The following is a 22,234-nucleotide window of genomic DNA, read 5'->3' on the forward strand; positions in this document are numbered from 1 at the left end:
TTTAAATTGTCTCCTATATATTATTATCTATATATTATCTATATATTAGCTTTATTATTTTTTGTTTTTAATTTTTTGAGATGGGGTTTTTCTCTTGTCACCCAGGCTAGAGTGCAGTGGCACGATCTCGGCTCACTGCAACCTCTGCCTCCTGGGTTCAAGTGATTCTCCTGCCTCAGCCTCTTGAGTAGCTGGGATTACAGGTGTGCGCCACCACGCTTGGCTAATTTTTTTGTATTTTTAGTAGAGACAGGGTTTCAACAGAGTTTCACCATGTTGGTCAGACTGGTCTTGAACTCCTGACCACAGGTGATCTGCCCACCTTGGCCTCTCAAAGTGCTGGGATTACAGGCATGAGCAACCACACCCAGCCTAGCTTTATTTTTTAGTTTCATTAATGTATGCTATCTTTTGTCATCCTCAGATCCTAGGGCAAGATAAGATAAATAATATTATTTCCCATTTTATAGATACAGAAATATTCATCAGACAAATGTCATTGACTGTACACTGTATGCCACATATTAGTGTTAGCTCTGGATATGGACAAATGTTAACTGTGTTATTTTGTTAGTAATATTTGATCTCTTCTTATTTATACAGGAGAGATTAAACAGATTCTAGAAAATGAACTTCAGATACCTGTGTCCAAAATGCTGTTAAAAGGCTGGAAGACGGGAGATGTGGAAGACAGTGTGAGTTTCTTAATTGCATAGAAATAAAAGAAAATTAAGTTATGCCATTGATTAAATGATACGTAAAAATTGGTTTTAACTAATGTTGTTACATATGGCAGAAGTAGATTTGGCAATAGTAATTTAGTTTAAGGAATCAGCAAGTAGTGTTTTCTAAGCTAAAATATTTCATGATAAACCAATAACAATTGTAAATGAGTAGATTTGTAAATGAAAACAGTATATGGCATGTTTTTCCTATTTCTAACTTTTAAAGGAGTTTGGCCCTTTTTCTGAGAGGCTTTACCTTTTTCTCAAACCTCCTAGAGTATCAGTGAATGCCCTGGAATAATAATTTTCTGAGCAATTACATATTGGTCCGAAAGAAGTCACATGCAGTGTATACATTTATGTGAAGTATTGATTATGGAACAAAGATAATAGGAAATTTTTTAAACTTGGAGAATTTAAATAAGAATGTTGTTTTCCTTGTTGACTTGGATAGTGGCAGGTGCATGGAATGAATTATATTTTAAGAATTTGCAGAGAGTATTGCAATTTTAAGGAAATAGTTGCTATTCTTAGGGATCCAGTAGCAACCTCAGATACAACATTTTTTTACCCATTTTTTTTTTTTTTTTTTGAGACAGTCTCGCTCTGTTGCCCATGCTGGAGTGTAGTGGCATGATCTTGCCTCACTGCAAACTCTGCCTCCTGGATTCAAGCAGTTTTCCTGCTTCAGCCTCCCAAGTAGCTGGGACTACAGGCGTGTGCCACCACGCGCAGCTAATTTTTGCATTTTTAGTAGAGATGAGGTTTCACCATGTTAGCCAGGCTGGTCTCAAACTCCTGACCTTGTGATCCGCCTGCCACGGCCTTCCAAAGTGCTGGGATTATAGGTGTGAGCCGCCGCGCCCGGCCTTACACACTTTTTTTCTTCCAGAGAGAGTGGAGAAAGAGGGAAAAAAAAGTGAGTTAGTTCTAGAGTTTTAGATGTTTGAGATGGAAATAATTATTGAATGTTTTCACATTAGTTACTGGGTCATTTTAATGGCCAGGCATAAACTTAGAATTTTCAACTTTTGGCTGGGCGCGGTGGCTCACGCCTATAATCCTATCACTTTGGGAGGCCAAGGCAAGTGAATCACCTGAGGTCAAGGGTTCGAGACCAGCCTGGCCAACATGGTAAAACCCCATCTCCACTAAAAATGCAAAGATTAGCTGGGCGTGGTGGTGCGCCCCTGTAATCCAAGCTACTTGGGAGGCTGAGGTGGGAGAACTGCTTGAACCCACGAGGTGGAGGCTGCCATGAGCCGAGATCGTGCCACTGCACTCTAGCCTGGGTGACAGAGTGAGACCCTGTCTCAAAAAAAAGATAAATAAAAATAAAAAAACTTCAATCTTTGGTTCAGTTCTTCTTCGTGAATGGCTTCTTGCAGTCATTGTGCTTATAAGTACTTACATGTGAGTTCATTTGAAATTTGGAGATGTTCTGAGTATTTCAGTGAGATATTTACAAGAAGTTTGGGTTGGCAAGATACAGGTAAGTTTAGATGTGCTGTATTAGGTGTCAGCAAACTTTTTCTGTACAGAGTCAGATAGTAAATATTTTAGGCTTTGTGTGCCATACAGCTACTTAATCCCTGCTCTCTTAGTGGGAAAGCAGCCATAGACAATATGTGAAGCATCGAGCATAATTATGTTTCAGTATGTTTATGGACGCAGACATTTGAATTTTATGTAATTTCACATGCCATAAAATATTCTTTTGATTTATTTTCCAACCCTTAAAAAAAGTGAAAACCATTCTTAACTCACAGGCCATGCAAAAACAGGCAGCAGGCTGGATTTGACCCACAGGCCATAGTTTGCTGTCCCCCGCTGCTGTTGATGCATGGATTAAAACTTTTTAAAAGTGCTGACTGAGTAAATCAACAACCTTGACAGAAAGAAAACAACAAAATGAGTTCGTTTTTGTAGTTATTTATTCATTCATTCATTGAGAAACCTGTGGGTATGAATCAGTCAGCTGGGTGGAGTGGCTCACACTTGTAATCCCAACACTTTGGGAGGCTGAGTCAGGCAGATCACTTGAGGCCAGGAGTCTGAGATCAGCCTGGACAACATGACAAAACCCTGTCTCTACTAAAAATATAAAAATTAGCTGGGCGTGGTGGTGCACACCTGTAGTCCCAGCTGCTTGGGAGGCTGAGGCACAAGAATCACTTGAACCTGGGAGGTGGAGGTTGCAGTGAGCTGAGATTGTGCCACTACACTCCATCCTGGGAGACAGAGCAAGTCTTTCTCCCTTGCTGCCCCCGCCCCCCCCAAAATTTGAACACAGCCTTGGTTACAAATACTTTAATTTACTTCTTTCTTCTTCTTTTTTCTTTTTATGAGATGGGTTCTCACCCTGTTGCTTAGGCTGGAGTGCAGTGGCACAATCATGGCTCATTGCTGCCTTGACCTCCTAGACTCAAGTGATCCTTCTACCTCAGCCTTCTAAGTAGCCAGGACTATAGACGTGCACCATGCCTGGCTAATTTTTTTTTTTTTTTTTTAATTTTTGTAGAGGGTCTTGCTATGTTTCCCAGACTGATCTTGAATTCCTGGGCTCATGCAGTCCTCCTGCCTTGGCCTCCCAAAGTGCTGAGATTACAGGCATGAGCCATGGCACCCAGCCTCAGTTACTTATTTCTGTGTACTCTTCACTAGGTGATTTCTGCTATTCCCATGCCATTAATTTTCTGATTGCCTCCAAATTTATATTTTCAGCTCATACTTTTTTGAATTCACATATCCAAACTGGTAATTGACTTTTGTACTTGTATATCTTATTGTTGTCTCAAACTTAACGTGTTTAAAATGGAACTCTTGATTTTCCCTCCTATGCCATATCTCTACCAATCTTCCCCCAAGAAGTAGCAGAATGATTATAGCCACTGCTGAATCCAAAACTGTGGCCATCAGTCTTTTCTCATTTCTTACAGCACCTAATCCTTTGGTAAATTCTATAGATTCGATCTTTAAAATGTATCCCAACCATGGCCACTTTTTAGTATTTCAGTTGCAACTGCTTAATTCAGGCCATGAGCATCTCTTGTCTGGTGCAATATGATAACTTCATTATTGTTGTCTCAGCGTCCTTTCAGTGTTTCTTCCAGTGCATTCTCCACACAGCAGTCAAAGTGATCTTTTAAAAACATAAATTGAATTATATCACTCCCATTAAAACACAGCTTTTTTATTACATTTCAAATAAAATTCAGACTACTCACAGTAGTTTAAAAGGTATTGTATTACCCCATTCTCACCTCTACAACATCATCTTGAGCCTTTCTTACTCTCATTTTCCATGCTCCAGCCACAGAAACCTTTTTTGAAATCTTTTAATAGGCTCAAGCTCTTTACATCTTTGTTTGACAGATGCTATTCAACTGCCTGGAATGCTTTACCTCCTCTTCTTCACATGGGTGTCTCTTTTTCATCCTTCAAGTCTCAGCTTAAGGTTACCTTCTCCAACAGGCTTCTGTATCTGATTTGGTCCCACCCCAGCATTCTCCATCACACCAGTATTAATAGAGGGACCATATCTGTTTCTTTCATCATCGTATATTTAAAGCCTGGTGTAACAGACCTGAAATAAATGTTTATGGGATGAATGCATGAGTAACTGACTTAAGGAAAGTATCCATTTTATTTAATCTTTCCATATGTGGTTTGATGGGAAAATTTAATAGAAAATCTTTGGATAGTGGCATGGAAAAAGAACAATAATGACTTGATCAAATGGCAAGCATTTACCAATAATTCATAAAGTAAAACAATGAAAGATAAAAAGAGAAAAATAATTTGTGTGTATGTGTGTGTTGTTTGTTTGCATGTTAACTCTATAGAGATAACTCATCAATTTCAAAAGGATATCACATATTTGACATAAAGTTTCAGGATGTCCATGTCTCCTGGTAAATTGTAAAGTTATAGGTAATTGCCAAATGCAGTGTTTTTTTCAAACCATGGACCATAAACCATTAGTGGATTCAGAAGTTAATTGAGTGGGTTATAGTCAGCAGCATTAAACAAAAACAAAAAAAAAAACATAAGAAGAAAGAAATGAAAAAAGAGAAATAGAATACAATAGGAAACACCAGACTGTATTTCAAATAATAAGGGTAATTATGTATTTCTCTTCATTTAACACATAACTAATATGAGTCAAGAGTAAGTCTCAATACCCTTGGATTAAGACTACACACTTAATAAGCTGAGTCCTCTCATGGAGGGGTTAAGAATAAGTTCCTTATGTTCCATGCTTGTGTAAGATTGCCCCTCCCCAGGAAGGAATATATTCTTTCTCTATATATTCTCATAGTTTGCCTCCTTCACCTTTTAAGTTTTTGCTCAAATGTCACATTCTCCAAGTGAGACCCACCTTGATCACCCTGTTTAAAATTGCCAAGCTCCCCAACCCCACATTCTTTATCCCCCCTTCCCTGCTTTATTTTTAGTCAAAAAATTGTCACCTTCAACATTCAGCTATATAGGGTTACTTATTTTAATTATTCCTACTCAAATGTAAGCTCCCTAAGATCAGAGAATTTTATTTTAGGCTATTCTGTTCAATGCTGTATTCTCAGTGGCTAGAGTAGTCCTAGTACAGAGTAGGCGGCTCAATAAATATCTGTCGAGTAAGTGCATTTCCTGGCTTATGATGTAAAGGTGTACAATGTATGTCTTAATGTGTATTGGTGTCAAGAAACGTTTGAAGTACTTCAGCAAGTTTTTACCTTCAGGTTAGGAGTTTGAAATGTATGTGAGTTTTCTGGCAAAGAAATTTAGTGAATGAAATTTTCTATGCTTACCAAGATAGTAGGTCATATGTAGTCCAATAGTAATTTATTCATTCCAAAGAGTGAGAACTTTAACAAAAAAGATATCTGGAGTAAAAGATATATAGGTAACATTGGAGACCTCATCCAAGTTACTTAACCTCTCAGGCTATATAGCTTCCTATCTATAAAATCATTGGCTTGAGGTGCTGTCAGTAATCTTTTCAAGGTCGAATGATCTCTGAAAACCTATATTGCCAATTTTTGCCATGATGACCCTGAAACAAAGTATATATTAGTTGCAAGGATGTACTTCTTCGGTGAAAAAGTAATTGAGTCCCAACTGTGTTCTTATCTGTTCGTATTGCTTCATGAGCTAAAGAGTTTATATATTAACATTCAGGTTTATGCTAGTTTATTTTGTATGTGTGTGTCTGTGTATATATACACATACACATATATAAACACACATATACATATGTATCTGTGTGTATATAAACACATATGTAGACACACATATGTGTATACATATACATATATAAAATAAACTAGCATAAACCTGAATGTTGTATACATATAATATATATAGGTATATAACCATATTTTCCATATATATGTATATATTATATATATGGACAGTAAGGTTACTTGGATTCAGTAGTTCTTTTGCATTACCCTATTTAGGAAATTATCAAAAGATGAAAAAATCAAACTACAAAATTAACAATTTTTCAAGAATTACAGGAAAAATCAATAATGAATAATCAACATAATCAACATTCATTTTTTGCTGTATTTTTTCTTTTTCAGACGGTCCTAAAATCGCTACACTTGCCAAAAAACAACAGTCTTTATGTCCTTACACCAGATTTGCCACCGCCTTCATCATCTAGTCATGCTGGGTAAGTTGTTTATATTTCCTGGGAACCTGAAATGAAAAGCTCAGTTGTTAAAATTGCTGTAAGTTGTATATAAACATCAAAATTAAATCAAATACAAGTCTTGTTGAAACTTGACCTTACCAGCTACTATGAAGTATATCAAGTTTGAAACAATTTGGTCTGGATAGTTTGTTTTAATGGTATAATCCTCTTATACCACTTTAAAATCTTTAGCAGAACTCCAGTATAATTTTTAAAAATTGTCAGAATGGTACTTCTCTGACTGAAGGGAAAGGATTCAAGTTGGAAGGAAGAGAAAGTATAAATGGAGTTCCAATCTCTCTCATTGCTAAAGAAGACATACCTTTGAGGAAAATTCATTGAACTCTGCAGAGTAAAGCTTGAAAAACACTGATACAATTTTTTTTTTTATTTTTTTTTTTAGACGGAGTTTCACTCTTGTTGCCCAGACTGAGGTGCAATGGTGCGATCTTGGCTCACCGCAACCTCTGCCTCCCGGATTCAAGCAATTCCCCTCCCTCAGCCTCCTGAATAGCTGGGATTATTGGCATATGCCACCACGCCTAGCTAATTTTGCATTTTTAGTAGAGATGGGGTTTCTCCATGTTGGTCGGGCTGGTCTTGACGTCCCGACCTCAGGTGATCCGCCCACCTTGGCCTCCCAAAGTGCTGGGATTACAGGCATGAGCCACTGTGCCTGGCGATATAAATTTTTTATTAAGATTTTCTCTCTGGAATAGAGGGTCTCATTGTTTTTTCAGTTTTCACAGTGGAACTCAATACATTTATACAATGATCACATGATTTTAATTTTTAATTATACATTACGTTTTTTATTGTTTAATGAAGCAAACTGACCTATAGTGGATGATTATGCTAGTGATAAGATAATAATTTTTATGAGGAATCTTTTCATACAGTATTATTCCAGAACTATGTTTAAGTTATTTTTAGATTTTCTGTTGTTGATACAAATTTTTCTCTTTTAAATACAACAACTTGGCCGGGCACGGTGGCTCACGCTTGTAATCCCAGCACTTTGGGACGCCGAGGCAGGCGGATCACGAGGTCAGGAGATCGAGACCACAGTGAAACCCCGTCTCTACTAAAAATACAAAAAAATTAGCCGGACATGGTAGCGGGCGCCTGTAGTCCCAGCTACTCGGAGAGGCTGAGGCAGGAGAATGGCGTGAACCCGGGAGGCGGAGCTTGCAGTGAGCTGAGATTGCGCCACCGCACTCCAGCCTGGGCAACAGAGCAAGACTCTGTCTCAAAAAAAAAAAAAAAAAAAATACAACAACTTGGTGATTTTTTTGTGGTAGGGAGACTTGTGTCCCTAAATTTTGAATATTGTCAAGCTTTCCCCCCACCACTTACCAAATATCTTGATTTTTAGGTAGATAGTAGCAAAAATAAAATTAAATTTGGCTTCACTGAAGTAGAAATCACTGAACTGAAAAGTTAAATCTTGTGTAGTTGTATTTGATGGTCTGTTAATAGTTTGTTTTGGGTTAAGAATTTAAAGAGTTCTTGGATTGCTCTTTATTTTCTATGATTAGACCGTATGTTAATGGGAAGTGGAATTTGCACACAGTTACAAAATTACAATCTAGAAACTTATGGTCCATGTGTTTATAATAATGTTGATGTAAACCTCAGATGAGATTAATAAAGAGTTATAGGTATGGTTCTGTATCTAGTCGGGTAGAACATTATTTTGTAGGTTAGTTAACAAAGTGTAATCACTGTCATAAAATATTTAATCCACATAATTAAAAGCAGACAGGAGATATCATTGTTTATAATCTGTTGCTTTCCAGTAGCATGATTAAATGGATTTATCAAAATGTCTTCCTGGGCTGATGGAAATGTTCTTCATTGCCATGTAGCTGACCTTAGTTTGATTGCCAGTCACTCACTCCCTAGGCAAGCAGGAGTCTACAGTGCTGCTGAAATGCAGTGTTTATTGGAGAATGAGTACTTTATCTAGCATTAAAATATACTTCTCTAGTTGGCTTTGTGGATTTTTACCAAGTTATAATGATTCTTTTTTTGTATTGGAAGAATAAGAGAGAAAAATTCAAAGGTGAACAAAAAACATAGTGGGAAGAGGGACAAATGGAGACTCCTGCTAATGTAAAAGTCATGTTAATGTACTTTTTATTAACACATAACTTAAAAGCCAGGGTTTACTTCTTGTAGTATGTTTATTCAATATATCTTTCTATAAAACCAGAGATTTTTAAAATAGCATATATATTGAAAGCTGATTTTGTGGGAGACAATTTAAAAAACAAAACAAAATCCATGCAGAACCTTAAAAGCTGATGGTAATAATTATTTTTAAGTTGTGAGTTTTATTTTGTGACTCATCAAATAAAAATATTTTGACATCTTTTTTTTCTTTCTTTCTTTTTTTGGAGACGGAGTTTCGCTCTTGTTGCCCAGGCTGGAGTACAATGGCATGATCTCAGCTCACTGCAACCTTCGCCTCCTGGGTTCAAGCGATTCTCCTGTCTCAGCCTCCTGAGTAGCTGGGATTACAGGCGCCCACCACTACGCCTGGCTAATTTTTGGTATTTTTAGTAGAGATGGGGTTTCACCATGTTGGACAGGCTGGTCTCAAACCCCTAAACTCGGGTGATCCTCCCACCTCGGCCTCCCAGAGTGCTGGGATTACAGGCATGAGCCACTGTGCCCGGTCACTTGACATCTTAACTATATAATAGAATCAAACAAACAATATCCTAGTAAGTTGTATAGCATATCATATTATCAAAAATGGTAGACAGATAAACTTGCTTTGTACCAGACTTCATAATGAATCAAACTGATTTGCTTTTGCAGAATTTTGTTATAATTGATAGATTCTTAGAAATCTTATTTGTAATTTGTAACTTAATTTATAATCTAAAAAGGAGAAAAAAGATAATTATGATTCTAAGTGTTATATTTGGGAATTGGCAAATGAATATAACAACTCTGTAAATGGTAGAGTAAAATGGGAAGGTTTATGTATATATTCTTGCATTTGCATATATTACCTCACTTACAATTCTTAAGAATTTGCATGAAATTTCAGTGTGTGAATTCACTGTTAGTTACAGTATATTATTAATCACTTAATATAATGTAGATATAAAATAACATGTTGGCTGGGCACATTAGCTCATGCCTGTTATATAGCCTCCCAGCACTTTGGGAGGCTGAGGTGGGAGGATCACTTGACAGTAGGAGTTTGAGACCAGCCTGGAGAACATAGCGAGACTGTATCTCTACAAACAATTTTTATGAAATAGCCGAGTGTTGTGGCACGCACCTGTAGTCCTAGTTGCTCAGGAGGCTGAGGCAGGAGAATTGCTCGAGCCCAAGAGTTCGAGGTTACAGTGAGCTGTGATCATGCCACTGTACTTTAGCCTGAGCAGCAGAGCAAGACCCTGTCTCTAAATACAATAAATAAAATAAAATAGTTATTAAATTGTTCACTGACAAACCATCCCACTCTTAAGTTTTGTTAAAGAAGTATACATACAGAAAACTGTATCTCAAACCATGCCCTATTAAAAAACAAAAAACAAAAAAACTTCTTAACTTGATTTTACTGCCACTAGGGGGTGCCTGGTAATTGAGTCTTTGTATTAATGTATAATTTCTTTCTAGGGGAAGAAATGGTATAAACCAAGAGCAGCAAAATTACCATATAAGTGCCTATAATTGTAAACTGAATGTTTTTAAAGTAAATTATGTGTTTCAGAAAACAGAATTTCAAGCTTTTGGAGAATTGAAGAGCAAACTCTTAATCATAATCTTTATAACAGTTGAAAAGCATTTTAAGCCCTTTTAAAAAAGAAATCAGATTTCACTAATTAATTGAAAGGGTGAAGCAGTACTCCAGTGGCCTCTATGATACAACTATAAATTCTATTATAAATCACAGTAAAATTAGGAAGGAGAAAACAAACTGTTAATTATACTGTTTCATATTATTATAGGAAAGATTTAGTTCATCAATGACTTATTGATTACTTAATAAAAACAAGCTGTGTCCTCAGGTAGCCTGTAACCTATTTATTAAGATGATTAGGCCTTTTCTTAAGTTATTCCTGTATAGAAAATATTCTTAGATACCAAGTCATTCCTGGTGTTCTTTCTGATTGCTTCACCCAGATTCCTTCCTAAACTCTTCGTTTCTTCACCTGCTCTAAATGTTGGTATTCTGGAGAGTTCTCTTCTTAACAGTCTTTCTTATTGTACCTTCTCCCTGATATCTACTCTCAACTCTTCAATTTCTAAATATGTATAGATAACTTACAGATCTCTATTTAGCAACTCACATGTCCCAGTTGCCTGTGGAGTTTTTCATTTGTGTGTGTCCTATCTGTAATTCAAAGTCATATGTCTCTGTACTACTACATGTGTTTTTTGTTTCAAATGTCCAACAGTATAAACTACTGAAGTGTATTCTAACCAAAATGTTGATTATTAAAAAAGCCATTGGGTTGGGAATATAAGTAATTAATGACTTTGTTAAAATCATTTTTGGTAGAATGGTGAGAATGTGAACCCGATTATAGTAGATTTTCATGGATAAACAAGAAATGAAGAAATGATTACTGTTGTTTTCAGAAAACTTGATGGTGAAGGGAAGGAGAAGTTGAGGGAGAAGTTAAGGTAAGATACTAGAGAAGTATTGGAAGCACAAGGAGTAAGAGACAGCAAGTAGGAAAAATGTAAACAAGTGAAACCAAAATAGAAAATGTGGCCAAAGACTGAGTGCGGTGGCTCATGCCTGTATTCCCAACACATTGAGAGGCCGAGGTGAGTGGATTGCTTGAGGTCAAGAGTTTGAGACCAGGCTGGCCAATGTGGTGAAACCACATCTCTACTAAAAATACAGAAATTAGCTGGGTGTGGTGGTGCGCGCCTGTAACCCCAGCTACTCGGGAGGCTGAGGCAGGAGAATTGCTTGAACCCTGGAGGTGGAAGTTGCAGTGAGTTGAGATTGCAACACTGCACTCCAGCCTGGGCTGCAGAGCGGGTATGGAACTGTTTTAGTTTGCTAGGGCGGCTATAATGAAGTACCATAGACTGGGTAGCTTAAACAACAGGCATTTATTTCTCCTTGTTCTTCAGTTTGAAAATCTCCAAGATGAAGGTTCCAGTAGAGTCATTTCCTGTTGAAAGCCCCCTTCCTGGTTTACAAACCCAACATCCTGCCGTGTCCTCATATGGCAGAGAGAGAGAGGAGAGAGAGAGAACTCTGGTTTCCTTCCATCTTTTTATAAGGACATCAATCCCATCAGATTAGGACCCAGCCCTTATGACCTCCTTTAACTTGAATTATATCCTGAAGACGCCATCTCCAAATACAGTCACAGTGGGTGTTAGAGAGTCAACATATAAATTCTAGGGGGACACACTTCAGTTCACAGCAGAGAGATATGGGTGGAGCCCAGGGATTAAGTGTTGAAATGACATTAGGTAACAGGTTTAGAGACAGTAGGAAAGGTGTAATAATAGAAGATTGGAGACAGATGGAGAACATTTCTGGGATCTAGATTTCAGTACTGTTACAGTAATGGTTGATGACAAATTCCAAATTATAGATAACATCAAAATAGAACATAGGTAATAGTTATGAGAATAAGGATGTTAAGGAAGTATGAAGCTAAACTGTTTGATAAGTGACAGTGACACAGTAATTAACATTTATGAAGCCAGTTTTTTTGGCAAGCCTGTTATATACATTATCTTACTAAGTCATCATAGTAAATCACAAGTAGATACGATTACCTGTTTTGCAGATAGAGAAATTGAATTAGGGGTAGAGGTGAGGTGATGACACAGAGATAGTGGTTATTGGGAACTACAGTTGAAGAAGGCAAGAAATACTGATTAACTTTAGTCTGTATTTTAAAAACAGAAATCTAAATATAAGTGTTATAAATAAAGGGAATAAACACTAAAAAAAAAAAAAGAAGTAAATAACCTGCATATGTCTAGAAGAAAAAAAGGAATGAGGAACTCAGTCAATACATCAGCAAACAGGAATTTGAAACTGAAACAGAAACACAGGAAAACAAGGATAATAGAAAACAGAAAATATGATGGCAAAAAGAAAAATCAAATTTATCAGAATTCTCCATAAACAAGAAAGTACTAAACTCTCCTATTAAAGACAGAAACTCTCAAATAGAATTTGCAAAAATAGCCATACGTTGTTTACCAAAGAGACATCTTTTAAAGAAATGACAGAGAAAATAAAGGAAAAGAAAGTGACCCCAGGCAAATATTAACTGTAAGAATATACTATAGTAATAATATTTATATCACATAAAATTGAATTTAAGGCAAATAGCATTGAAAGACAGTTTGCCAAGAAGATATGACAATTGCGGGCTTGTATGCACAAGTCTACAAAATTGGACAGAATTACAAGGAAATATAGACCAACCCCACATTGAACACAAAATCTTTCAGAAAATAATGTATTTAAGGCCAGGTGTGGTGGCTCATGCCTAGAATCCCAGCACTTTGGGGGGCCTAGGTGGGCGGATCACGAGGTCAGGAGATTGAGACCATCCTGGCTAACACGGTGAAACCCCGTCTCTACTAAAAAATATAAAAAATTAGCCGGGCGTGGTGGCGGGCGCCTGTAGTCCCAGCTACTCGGGAGGCTGAGGCGGGAGAATGGCGTGAACCCAGGAGGCGGAGGTTGCAGTGAGCTGAGATCGGGCCACTGTACTCCAGCCTGGGTGACAGAGCCAGACTCTGTTTCCAAAAAAAAAAAAAAAAAAAAAAATAATGTATTTAGCAATACATCTTTGTCAGCTATAGAAGATTTTAATAACCCCATAAAGCACTCATGGAATACTTAGAAAACTGACCATGTAGTAGAACACAAAGCCAGTATCAAAGAATCACTATCATATTTACTGCATTGTCTGGTCATTATGCAATAAAATTAGAAGTAAAGTAATAATAAAAAGATATATCCTAAATCCCCCATGCATTTGGATCCTACAGATAATTTACTTCAAAACAATTTATGGGTAAAAATGAAGTCATAATAGCAAACACCAGATACTTAGAAGTGAACATAAATGAGATTGCTAGGTACTAAAACTGTGGATACAGCCAAAATGATACTTAGAAATTTGTAGTCTTAAGTCCACCAGTTAGAAGACAAGTGTTTCGAGGCCGGGCGTGGTGGCTCATGCCTGTAATCCCAGCACTTTGGGAGGCCAAGGCGGGCGGATCACAAGGTCAGATCGAGACCATCCTGGGTAACACAGTGAAACCCCGTCTCTACTAAAAATACAAAAATTAGCTGGATGTGGTGGCGGGCGCCTGTAGTCCCAGCTACTTGGGAGCTTGAGGCAGGAGAATGGCGTGAACCCAGGAGGCGGAGCTTGCAGTGAGCCAAGATTGCACCACTGCACTCCAGCCTGGGGGACAGAGCGAAACTCCATCTCAAATAAAAAAAAAAAAAAAAAAGGAAGACAAGTGTTTTGACAGCCCCCAGCTAAATTGGAGTTCTAGTACCTCAGCAGTTAGCTTACCTTACCTTACCTTACCAGGAAATCAAGGGGAACTGGACAGGAGTGTTTATAGTGTGCCTTTCATGGGATGCTTCTTTCACATGGTGGACAGCCTAAAGCCTAGTTGTCCAACCTGTGACTAGAGGGTCCCTCACACAGGAAACTTGTTTCTACTGGTAGATGCCTTTGTGGCTCTTGTCTAGCTCGTGTCCAGTTTTTGCCTGCGTGACCATCACTCTGGCTCTAGGAGCCTGACCTTTTGTTCTCTCCAGTATCTCTGGGAAAGCCCAGCTTGGGGCAGTTCCTAGCTCTTCAGATGGAAGGTGCAAATTCAATATAACACAATAGGAAACAAGTTCAGAGATATTTTTACTTTCAGTTCCTAGGCAAGAAGGACATGAGTTGGGAGGGTAGCCTCTGTCCCTGTGTCATGTGAAGCAGGAATGAAGAGTTGGGCAGAGAGAGAGAGAAAAGCATGTAGCAACTAGCAATATATATAAGGGAAGTTCAAGAGCAAATACCTGAATGGTCCTGATAAAGGAAGCTGCAAGAAAATGTGGAGCCTAGTCTGTTAGGCAGGAGACATGCGTCTAAGTTCTTATTTCTGACCACTGGCCTGAGCCATTTGAGTATAGTATAGAACTGGAAACTGTCAAGAGTAGTGGAGCCCTGCTTCTGGCATGAGAAAATTAAATGTTCAAAATGAATGTGGAAGCAACATAAAATTAAAGAATTCACTACAATAAGAAAGATAGAAAATAATTGAATTGTGTGTTTAACTTAAGAAAATAGAAGAATAACTGCAGAGTAAGTGCACTGAAAATAGAAAGAAAGATTAAAGAGCAGAAGTTAATGACAGAGGCAAGCAACAAGAATAACAACTATTTACTTGAAAAGTCAAGCCAGGAAAAAATGAGAGTAAGTATAAATAAAAATACTAGGTGTGAAAAAAGGGACTTAAAACTACAGATTAAGAAGAGATTTTTAAAGTAATAAGATAATTAGTAAATAATACTAAGCAAATAATAAATTAATAAATTATTTCAAAATAAACAATGAAATATCCGTGTCTTTATGTTAATAAAATCCAAAATTTAGATGAAATGGAAAATTTTATATAAAATATGAAGTACTAAAATGAGTACAAAAAGAGATGACCTGAAAAAATGATAATTATTAAATAAACTGAATTAGTTGTCAAAAATTCCACATGCTGCTCCAACCCCCTTCACCCTCCAGAGGATTTTTCATAAATTTTCATGGAACAGATTATCACAATCTGTTTTTTTTATTTTGGAGAAGCTGTCTCTCTCTATTACCAGGCTGGAGTACAGTGGCTCAATCTGGGCTCACTGCAACCTCTGCCTCCTGTGTTCAAGCAACTCTCCTGCGTCAGCCTCCTGAGTAGCTGAGACTACAGGTACGTGCCACCACGCCTAGCTAATTTTTGTATTTTTAGTAGAGATGGGGTTTCACCATGTTGGCCAGGATGGTCTCAATCTCTTGACTTCGTGATCCACCTGCCTCAGCCTCCCAAAGTGCTGGGATTACAGGTGTGAGCCACCACACCTGGCCTATCCCAATCTTACATAAACAATTCTGTGAGACAGCCTCAGTGCAGTGGCTCACACCTGTAATCCTAGCACTTTGGGAGGCCAAGGCAGGTGGATCCCCTGAGGTTGGGAGTTTGAGACCAGCCTGGCCAACATGGTGAAACCCTGTCTCTACCAAAAATACAGTAATTAGCCGGGCATGGTGGCACATGCCTGTAATCCCAGCTACTCAGGAGGCTGAGGCATGAGACTTGCTTGAACCTGGGAGGTGGAGGTTGCACTGAGCTGGGATTGCTGCTTATTTTATGATGTTCATATAATCTTGATACCAAAATCAGAGAAAGAAAATACAAGAAAAAATACGGGTGTATTTCACTTGTGACCATAGATAATAAAAATGAGTAGATAGGCCAGGCGTGGTGGCTCACACCTGTAATCGCAACACTTTGGGAGGCCGAGGTGGGTGGATCACCTGAGGTCGGGAGTTTGAGACCAACCTGGCCAAAATGGAGAAACCCCATCTCTACTAAAAATACAAAATAAGCCGGGTATGGTGGCGCATGCCTGTTATCCCAGCTATTTGGGAGGCTGAGGCAGGAGAATCACTTGAACCTGGGAGGCGCAGGGTGCAGTGAGCTGAGATTGTGCCATTGCACTTCAGCCTGGGCAACAAGAGCGAAACTCTGCCTCAAAAAAAAAAAAAAAAAAAAAAAGTAAGTAAACTTTTCTTTGGCTTCTCTCAGTCTTACTATTTAATGACGACTTTTTTTCCATTGTATCTATTCTACTATTTTCAAACAGCATCTTCCCCCAAGTTCAGATTGTCTCACTAAGATGTAAATGAACTAGTCATCTCCATAAAACTACAACTTGATTGTAGCTACCCTGCTCAAAACTCTCCACTAGCTTTCTCTCTTTTTTTTTTTTTTTTTTTTTTTTTTTGAGACAGAGTCTGGCTCTGTCGCCCAGGCTGGAGTGCAGTGGCGCAATCTCGGCTCACTCCAACCTCCGCTTCCTGGGTTCAAGTGATTTTCCTGCCTCAGCCTCCCGAGTAGCTGGGATTACAGGTATGTGCCACCATGCCAGGCTATTTTTTGTATTTTTAGTAGAGACAGGGTTTCACTACGTTGGCTAGACTGGTCTCAAACTTCTGACCTCAGGTGATCCACCTGCCTCAGCCTCCCAAAGTGCTGGAATTGCAGGCATGAGCCACTGTGCCTGGCCTTCTCCACTAGCTTTCTATTACACTTCTAATAAAAATCCAAGTTCCTTACTGTGACCTATAAAAGACTTACGTAATCTTATCCCTGACTTTCTCTCTAACTTCATCTTTTATCACTGTCCCTCTGGCTCATAGCTCACCAGCCATACTGGCTTCCTTGTTCCTCTTTAAACCTTCTAAGTGTGCTTAAACCTTAGAGCATTTATACTTTGCTATTCTCCTGCCAGTAATGATACTACCAGGTAACAACTTGGCTCATTTCTTCACTTTATTTAGGCCTCTACTCAAATATCACACCCTCAGAGAGGCTTTTCTTGATGCCCCTATCTAAAACAGGCCCTCTGTTATACCGTCTCTCTATCTTGCTTTATCCCTACCGTGCATTGTATTAGTGATATTAGTAATTGTATTAGTCAGGGTTCTGTAGGGGAACAGAACTAATAGGATATATGTATATATGCAAGGGAGTTTATTAAGGAGAATTAACTCACACAATCACAAGGTAAAGTCCCATGATAGGCCGTCTGCAAGTTGAGAAGCAAGGAAGCAGTGGGGGGGATCAGTCCGAGTCCCAAAACCTTAAAAGTAGGGAAACTGACAGTGCAGCCTTCAGTCTGTGGCCAAAGGTCTGAGAGCCCCTGGCAAACCACTAGTGTAAGTCCAGGAGTCCAAAAGCTGAAGAACTTGGAGTCTGAACTTGGAGCTGAAGAACTTGGAGTTGGCCTGCTTTATTCTAGCTGCACTGGCAGGTGATTAGACAATACCCACCCAGATTCAGGGTGGGTCTGCCTCTCCCAGTCCACTGACTCAAATGTTAATCTCCTTTGGCAACACCCTCACAGACACTTTCAGTCAAGGAAGCAATACTTTCAATCAAGTTGACCCAATATTAACCATCACAGTAATTTATTTGTATTCATATTTGTTGTCTGTTTCTCTCACCACAATGTAAACCTACAGAAAATCAGGGATTTTTTTGTTGTTCACTGTTGTATCCCTACCACCCAAAAAAGTGTTGGAAACATAGTAGATACTTGGAAGTGTTTGTGGAACGAATATTGTAAAGTGACACATTTCTAAAGACATTTGCCTTAGCTTTGATTTCTTTTGATTGACCAGATATATATTGAGTATCGTCTTACAATGTGTTAAGTCTTTGTTCTAGGTGCTAGGGATATAATGAGCAAGACAGATAAGGTCCTGCTTTCATAGAGTTTACAATATAATATGTATAGAGGTGTATCTGGTTTATAATAAAACAATGGACAAGATAAGAAGAAAAAATATCAGATGATAGTGAGTACTTTCCAGAAAGCTAAAATATGGTGACATGACAGTGAATAATTGAATGACTAGTGTGGGTTGTAAGGTCAATAAAGGCCTCACTGAAGATGGACCATTTAAGCTGAGACATTAAAAATGGAGGGGCCATCTAAGTGAAGGGCAGAGTGAAGAATATGGGGATATGGCTAGTGCTAAAGCCCTAAGGCCATGTATAAATATAATTGGAGAAGGTTTGACATTTCCGGGCTTTGTATTGCTGATGATCACCTTGCTAGAAAAGCACTGAAGAAATGTCTTAATAATAAAAGACAGTCTTTGCAACTTGCTTTAGTCACCGTCTAGTAAGTGATGAAAATGTCTAGTTCCATTTTAATTATGTATATTTTCTTTTCTTTCTTTCTTTTTTTTTTTTTTGAGACGGAGTTTCGCTCTGTCACCCAGGTTGGAGTGCAGTGGTGTGATCTCAGCTCACTACAAGTTCCACCTCCTGGATTCACGCCATTCTCCTGCCTCAGCCTCCAGAGTAGCTGGGACTACAGGTGCCCGCCACCACGCCCAGCTAATTTTTTGTATTTTTAGTAGAGACTGGGTTTCACCGTATTAGCCAGGATGGTCTCAATCTCCTGAGCTTGTGATCCGCCCACCTCGGCCTCCCAAAGTGCTGGGATTACAGGCATAAGCCACTGTGCCCAGCCATTTTTTATATTTTTAATAGAGACGAGGTTTCACCTTGTTAGCCAGGATGGTCTTGATCTCCTGACCTCGTGATCTGCCCGCCTCGGCCACCCAAAGTGCTGGGATTACAGGCGTGAGCCACCGCGCCCAGCCTATTTTCTTCATTTTTATATAATAGCAAGGTGTGACAGAAAATATGGTATCCATTGTTTGTAGTTGTCCCTTTTACAAGTAGTATTGAGTCTTGCTATTGGACTTTGATCTTTTTGTGCTGGACTTACGGTTCCAGTTATATATATATATTTTTTTTTGAGATGGAGTCTTGCTCTGTCGCCCAGGCTAGAGTACAGTGGCGCAATCTCGGCTCTCTGCAACCTCTGCCTCCTGAGTTCAAGTGATTCTCCTGCCTCAGCCTCCCAAGTAGCTGGGATTACAGGCGCCCGCCACTGCGCCTGGCTAACTTTTTTTGTATTTTTAGTAGAGACAGGGTTTCACCATCTTGGCCAGGCTGGTCTCAAACTCTTGACCTCATGATGCACCCTCCTTGGCCTCCCAAAGTGCTGGGATTACAGGCATGAGGCACTGTGCCTGGCCCCAGTTAATATTTTAATGGCTTCATATGAGGGTATTATTGAGCTCTGGTCCTGCAGTCAAGCATATCACTCTTCTGTGGCCTCTGGGTTGTGAAGTTGCATTTAACTATGGCTTTGAATTAGTGCTGTTTGTTCAAGCAGGAGTAAATTCAGGGTACTAAATGGGACTCCTGTGATAGTTGAGTAAACCAGTGGTGTTAAAATATATGGCTTTTTAGCCAGGTGTGGTGGCTAACGCCTATAATCCCAGCACTTCAGGAGGCCAAGGAGGGTGGATCACTTGAGGTCAGGAGTTCAAGACCAGCCTGGACAACATGGTGAAACCCCTTCTTTACTAAAAATACAAAAATTAGCTGGGCATGGTGGCATGCACCTGCAATCCCAGCTACTCGCATAGCTGAGGCACGAGAATTGCTTGAACCTGGGAGGCGGAGGTTGCAGTGAGCCGAGATCGCGCCACTGTACTCCCTTCTGGGCAGCAGAGCGAGACTGTCTCAAAAAAAAAAAATTTTTTTTTTTAATGTCTTTTTGTTTTTGTCCTTGGAAAACCATTGATGGGAAAGCAGATTACGTAGCCATGAATTAAGCGAGAATAGAGTTCTTATATTTCCCAGTGGGTGCTATGGAAGGAATTGAGGAGTAAGTCAAGATAACTGAGTTTTAGGTCCAGCTTGGCTTCAGAATCACTGTATGACTTAGGGAAGTCTGCACTGGGCCTCAGATCCTACCAGAAAATAGAGGCTCTTCTAGAGTTTTAGGTGTTCGTAATGCCACTCATCCTTCCTTTCTTCTAAGGTTCTTAGCAGTAGATTAGACACATAGAAATCAGTAGCCAAATTGGAAAACAAAACTGCTTTAATGGCCAGGCAAGCACCTGATGGAGAGGATGTGGCCTAGACCTGACTCCTAAATGGTGTCTTTTACCTCTTGCTCTAGATCTAAATCTAAATTTAAATCTTGCTCTAGATCTAAATCTTAGAACCTTTATGCTCATGTGGTCTGTAGGAGTTAAGATTGAGTCTTCAGAGCCTGATGGACTGATGCAGTAGACCTGCCTTACTAACCTAGTCACACTTGGAAAGACAGCTTAGAGATCTCATGGTAAGCTTTGTCCAGAGTGCACCTACCACAATGGTTAAAAAAAAAATGGTAGAGAACTTAGTGAACTAGGGCACAGGAAGTGAAAGAGGAAACTGCTGGTCTTGTCCCTGCCTTCTGTGAAATCTAACGTGGTATGTATGACCTTGTAAGTAATTCTAATTGGCTCTATTTTTCCACTAAGAGAAACAAATCTAGAATGGAGGAAGGGGGAGTGGGAAAGCTACGTATTTTCTCATTTAAACTCTACCCTTGTGGGGAGAATCATCATGGGCAGAAATTTTATCTTCCCTGTGAACAGAGGCAGAAGCCTGAGAAAAAACAAAAGAAACTTACACCTTCTCCCTGAAGTCTTTTCAGACTCTCTCTGTTTATTATGCACTCCACTATGCCCATTAAGTTTGGTATAATCAAAAAATTCTGAAATACTACTTTATCTCTGCTTTTTATAACCATCCAGCAGCAGTAGTAATAGGTATCTACCTGTGCTCCTAGCCCTCGTCCTAGCAAAGGGGTGCATGCATCCACTGAGCAGGGTGTGTGTGTGTGTGTGTGTGTGTGTGTGTGTGTGTGTATGTGTATGTGTGTATATGTGTATATATATATGGTTTTTGTTTTTTTTTTTTAAAGATGGTCTTGCTCTGTCACACAGGCTGCAGCACGGTGGCATTGTCATAGCTCACTGTAACCTTGAACCGCCCTGGGCTCAAGCAGTCGTCCTCCTGCTTTAGCCTCCCAAGTGGCTGGGACTAACTACAGGCGTGTGCCATCATGCTTGGCTAATTTTTAAATTTTCTGTAGAGATGGGGTTTTGTGCCAGGTGTGGCTCACGCCTGTAATCCCAGCACTTTGGGAGGCCAAGGCGGGTGGATCACCTGAGGTCAGGAGTTCGAGACCAGTCTGCCCAACACGGTAAAACCCCATCTCTACTAAAAATACAAAAATTACCCAGGCGTGGTGGCAGGCGCCTGTAATCCCAGCTACTCAGGAGGCTGAGGCAGGAGAATAGCTTGAACCTGGGAGGTGGCGGTTACACTGAGCCGAGATCACAACATTACACTCCAGCTTGGGCAACCTGAGTGAAACTCTGTCTTAGAAAAAAGAGGAAAGGCCGGGCACGGTGGCTCAAGCCTGTAATCCCAGCACTTTGGGAGGCCGAGGCGGGCGGATCACGAGGTCAGGAGATCGAGACCACGGTGAAACCCTGTCTCTACTAAAAATACAAAAAATTAGCCGGGCGTGTTGGCGGGCACCTGTAGTCCCAGCTACTCAGGAGGCTGAGGCAGGAGAATGGCGTGAATCCGGGAGGCGGAGCTTGCAGTGAGCCGAGATCGCGCCACTGCACTCCAGCCTGGGGGACAGAGCGAGACTCCGTCTCAAAAAAAAAAAAAAAAAAAAAAAAAAAAAGAGGAAAAAAAGAGATGGGGTTTTGCTGTGTTGCCCAGGCTGGTCTTGAACTTCTGGCCTCAAGTGATCCTCCCATGTCAACCTCCCAAAGCACTGGGATTATAAGTGTGAGCCACTGCATCTGGTCGGAATGTGTATTGATATTCATACAATGTGGCTTTTTCTTTTGGTAATTTCTGTCTGTCATCCTGTATCGAGGCCATTCTAGCCACTCTACTCTCCTCTCTCCCCATTATCCCAACCATGAAAGATAACTGAGAAGCGTCATAGAACTGTTGTGAGACTTAGTTATTAGAAGGACATGCTGAGGCTGCTTTCAAATAGTTCTCATCCTACTTCTTTTTTTTTTTGAGACAGTCTCGCTCTGTTGCACAGGCTGGAGTGCAGTGGCACAGTCTCCGCTCACTGCAACCTCTGCCTCCGTGTTCAAGCAATTCTCCTGCATCAGCCTCCTGA

At 39.6% G+C, this 22,234-nt stretch overlaps 1 protein-coding gene across 2 annotated transcripts in view; it reads left to right on the forward strand.

Annotated features, from left to right (window-relative positions):
• FAF1 (Fas associated factor 1) overlaps nt 1-22,234 on the forward strand; it is a 502,796-nt gene that overhangs the window by 198,225 nt on the left and 282,337 nt on the right. For both annotated transcript variants that reach the window (XM_055255394.2, XM_063627483.1), the window contains exons 5-6: nt 604-695; nt 6,314-6,405. In XM_055255394.2, coding sequence (XP_055111369.1) covers nt 604-695; nt 6,314-6,405 — 184 coding nt within the window. The remainder of the gene's footprint in view (nt 1-603; nt 696-6,313; nt 6,406-22,234) is intronic.

This window comes from Symphalangus syndactylus, chromosome 12 (genome assembly GCF_028878055.3).
Source record: "Symphalangus syndactylus isolate Jambi chromosome 12, NHGRI_mSymSyn1-v2.1_pri, whole genome shotgun sequence".
Lineage (NCBI taxonomy): Eukaryota > Metazoa > Chordata > Mammalia > Primates > Hylobatidae > Symphalangus > Symphalangus syndactylus.